Source organism: Peromyscus californicus, unplaced genomic scaffold, assembly GCF_007827085.1.
Source record: "Peromyscus californicus insignis strain IS unplaced genomic scaffold, ASM782708v3 Scaffold_23__1_contigs__length_62951481, whole genome shotgun sequence".
NCBI lineage: Eukaryota > Metazoa > Chordata > Mammalia > Rodentia > Cricetidae > Peromyscus > Peromyscus californicus.
In genome coordinates this window covers 34,458,198-34,461,575 of record NW_026294534.1, presented here as the reverse complement: position 1 = coordinate 34,461,575, position 3,378 = coordinate 34,458,198, and the positions used below count along the sequence as shown (strand labels likewise).

Below are 3,378 nucleotides of genomic sequence, written 5' to 3'. Positions count from 1 at the left end.
GGCAAGGTATAGATTTATAGAAATGGATTAATTTAAGCTTTAAGAACAGTTAGCAAGAAGCTTGCCACGGCCATACAGTTTATAACCAATATAAGTCTCTGTGTTTACTTGGTTGGGTCTGAGCAGCTGTGGGACTGGCAGGTGAGAGAGATTTGTCCTGACTGTGGGCCAGGCAGGAAAACTCTAGCTACACATTATATTGAATAGATATAGAGGGAGTGGACAGCCTTGTCTTGTTCCTGATTTTAGTGGAACTGTTTTGAGTTTCTCCCCATTTAATTTGATGTTGGCTATAAGCTTGATGTAAGTTGCCTTTTAAGTTATACATAATTATATATATATATATATATATTAGAGAGAGAGAGAGAGTGCATGTGCTTGAATGTGTGGCTCACTCGTGTAGGTCATCTATGGGAGTTGGTCCTTTTCTACTGTGACTCCCAGGATTAAACTATTGTGAGTGGCCAGCAACTTCCTTCTGAGCCATCCCACTGCCTATATACACCATTTACTGAAGTCATTTTCTTACAGTAGCTCTAGTATTGGAATATATTTTAACTTTAGGTTATTATTATCTAAGGCAGGTGTTTGCTGGGGGTGATTAACATTCTTCACTCAAGAAGGAAGCAGTCCAGACAACATGAAAGAGCAAATGAAGAAAATGGCAAAGACAAGTGGCCAGAAAGGCCAGGGCGAAGGAGCCCTCAGTAGAGCGAACGCAGAACAAGAGGAGGCGAGGCAAGACCAGAAGACCAGAGGGGAACCTCTCCACGTAACATACCCCATCCACGATGAAGATGTGTACAGTGAGACAAGCCCCCAGACTGACGACGAAGACTTCCCCGACGGTTACATAGAGTGCATCATTAGAGGTGAGTTTTCTGAACCTATTTTGGAGGAGGATTTACTTTTTAAAGCCTTCGAAAACCTAGAGGAAGCCGAACAAGACCTTTCTCGCCATATCCTCGAAGCGAGTTCCCTGCTTGAAAGTTCTTTGGAATACGTGAAAAAACAGGAAGAAAGCGAGGCCAAGCAAGAGCAGCCTCAACAGACGGTTGGAGCCAACTCAGCACTCGGATGTTCCACGTACACGACTAACCCGGAGCTTCCTGCTGAAAAAATATCGGAAGCGGATTTATCAGATCATAAGCAGCTTGCGGGGTTTCCTGGAGAGGAGCCGAAGGGTGGTGAACACTGTGGTCCCTTATCGATGCTGGAGTGCCCTCAGACTGGTTGCAAGAAAAAGCTGAAGGATAAAACTGCCCTGAGGAAGCACCTGCTTATTCACGGTCCCCGACAGCACGCGTGTGCCGAGTGCGGGAAAGCTTTTACGGAGGGCTCGAAACTGAAGCGACACCTTCTGGTGCATAGTGGAGAGAAGCCGTTTCAGTGCCCCTTCCAAGGGTGTGGGAAGCGCTTCTCGCTGGACTTCAACTTGCGCACCCATATCCGCATCCACACTGGTGAGAAGCCCTTTGTGTGCCCCTTCGACGGCTGCCAGAAGAGCTTTATTCAGTCAAATAACCTGAAACTTCACATCCTCACCCATGCAAAGGCAGGGAAGAAGTGCTGAGACCGAGACAGAGTCTCCGTAGGCTGGGTGGTCTTAACGGATGAGTCAATGGGGGTATATGTCCACTTTGGATTGTTGTTTGTAGGGAGTGATGATGGCTAAGATAAATTTGCACCTTAGAAAGCATACTTTAGTTTTCATGCTTCGTTATACCATTTGAAGAACATTTTTATATTCCACGGTGTAGTTCCAACAGAAAAGTCAATGATGAAGTCATTTCAAAAGCATAATCTTTAATATATGTGCTGCATTATTGAATGTGATGAGTGTTTTTTGCATACTTCATAGGAAATCACTGATTTTTTTTTAATTATGCAATTTCTAATTGCCTAGCATTTTCCTTTAAAAATGTACTTCATGATAGATGTGATAATCTCAAGGAGTGGAAAACTTGGCAGTGTTGAACAAATGAATGAATACTTACATGTTTTTAAATTAAATATTTTTTTGATTTTCATTTTCTTCATTGTATCAAACTATTAATGAATGATAGTTAAATGTGAGTGCTTATATAATAAAAGTTGATCCATCTGAAAATTTTAGATGTTCCAAAATAAAAGGACATAGAACTCTAGAAATGTGCTAGATTTCTGAAAAATAAGCCAAAATTGCCTTAAAAGGATAACAGCAGGTCATGATGGTAAACCTGGCAGTTAGGAGGCAGAGGCAGGCAGATCTGTGAGTTCGAGGCCAGCCTGGTCAACCTCGAGCTTGAGAGGCCCGCCAAAACTATAGAGGCGCCATGTCTCAGGAGAGGAAGAAAGAGGGAGCATTTAATTGTTTTTTTAAAATACCGCAAAAGGGTGGGGTGTGGTGGTACACAACTTTGATCCCAGCACTCAAGAGGATATAGGCAGGTAGATTCCACTGAGTTTGAGGCCAGCCCAGTTCACACAGCAAGTATCAACTCTGCCACGGCTACACACAATTAGACATTGTTTCCAAAAACAGAGTCGCTAACCATTCAGTATTGATATACCTGTCTGTTACAATAGAAATAGTCTATTTTGAGATGTTTTGTTAGAGTGCTCTTTTAAATGTCTGAGGGCAGCCACCACAGTCACAAAAATGGAGTGGCTCAAGGTACCAGAAAAGTGTTATCTGCTACTTAAGGAGGCTACAGGTCAGAAATCAAAGGGTCATGCCAGGATTTTGTTTCCCTGCTGTGCCAAGTCTTATATTTCCTTCCTGTTGTTTTCTGTTCAGATCCCTTTTATCCAGACACCAGTCATATTGGGTAATATTCGACCTGAAATCTTAATTATCTATAAAAAGACCTTCAGATAAGATCATATTCTGGTTCTACGATACTGGAAGCTGAAAGTTTTAATTATGAATTCTGAGGAGGATACAAACCCATAAATGTGTGGTGCTCTTGACCCAAAATCATTTTTATTTCTAGAGTACTTTAGAAATGCTTGCAGTCATGTTTGGAGGTATTTCCTCAAGGACGGTTAAGTGAATTCTATTTAATTGTAGTAAATTCATAATGTAGATGTCCACTCAGTAAAAACAGTGACCTAAATCATGCTAGATCTCCTCAATAGAAAGATATGCAAATGTTTTTAAAGAAAGATACAAAGAGAAATGGGTAAAGGACCATATCTAGAAGGGACCCGTAAATAAGAGGAATTTTGTTGTTTTTAATAGATGGGATAAACTGGTATGCATGCTAGGGAAGCAATTCAAAGTGGTTAAATATGGATAAAGAGGAAAAGGTGGTTGGAATAAAAATCTAACTATTATAAAATTTAACTTATTTGTGTAACTGTGAAGTGAACTATGAAAGACCAGAAAATAAGCAG

The 3,378-nt window shown here is 41.0% G+C and overlaps 1 protein-coding gene across 1 annotated transcript; it reads left to right on the top strand.

Annotated features, from left to right (window-relative positions):
* The first annotated feature begins 640 nt into the window (after positions 1-640).
* On the top strand, positions 641-1,573 carry Zfp42 (ZFP42 zinc finger protein). Its single transcript, XM_052751613.1, has one exon. The coding sequence runs from the start codon at positions 641-643 to the stop codon at positions 1,571-1,573; it is 933 nt and encodes a 310-aa protein (XP_052607573.1).
* The last annotated feature ends 1,805 nt before the right edge of the window (positions 1,574-3,378 follow it).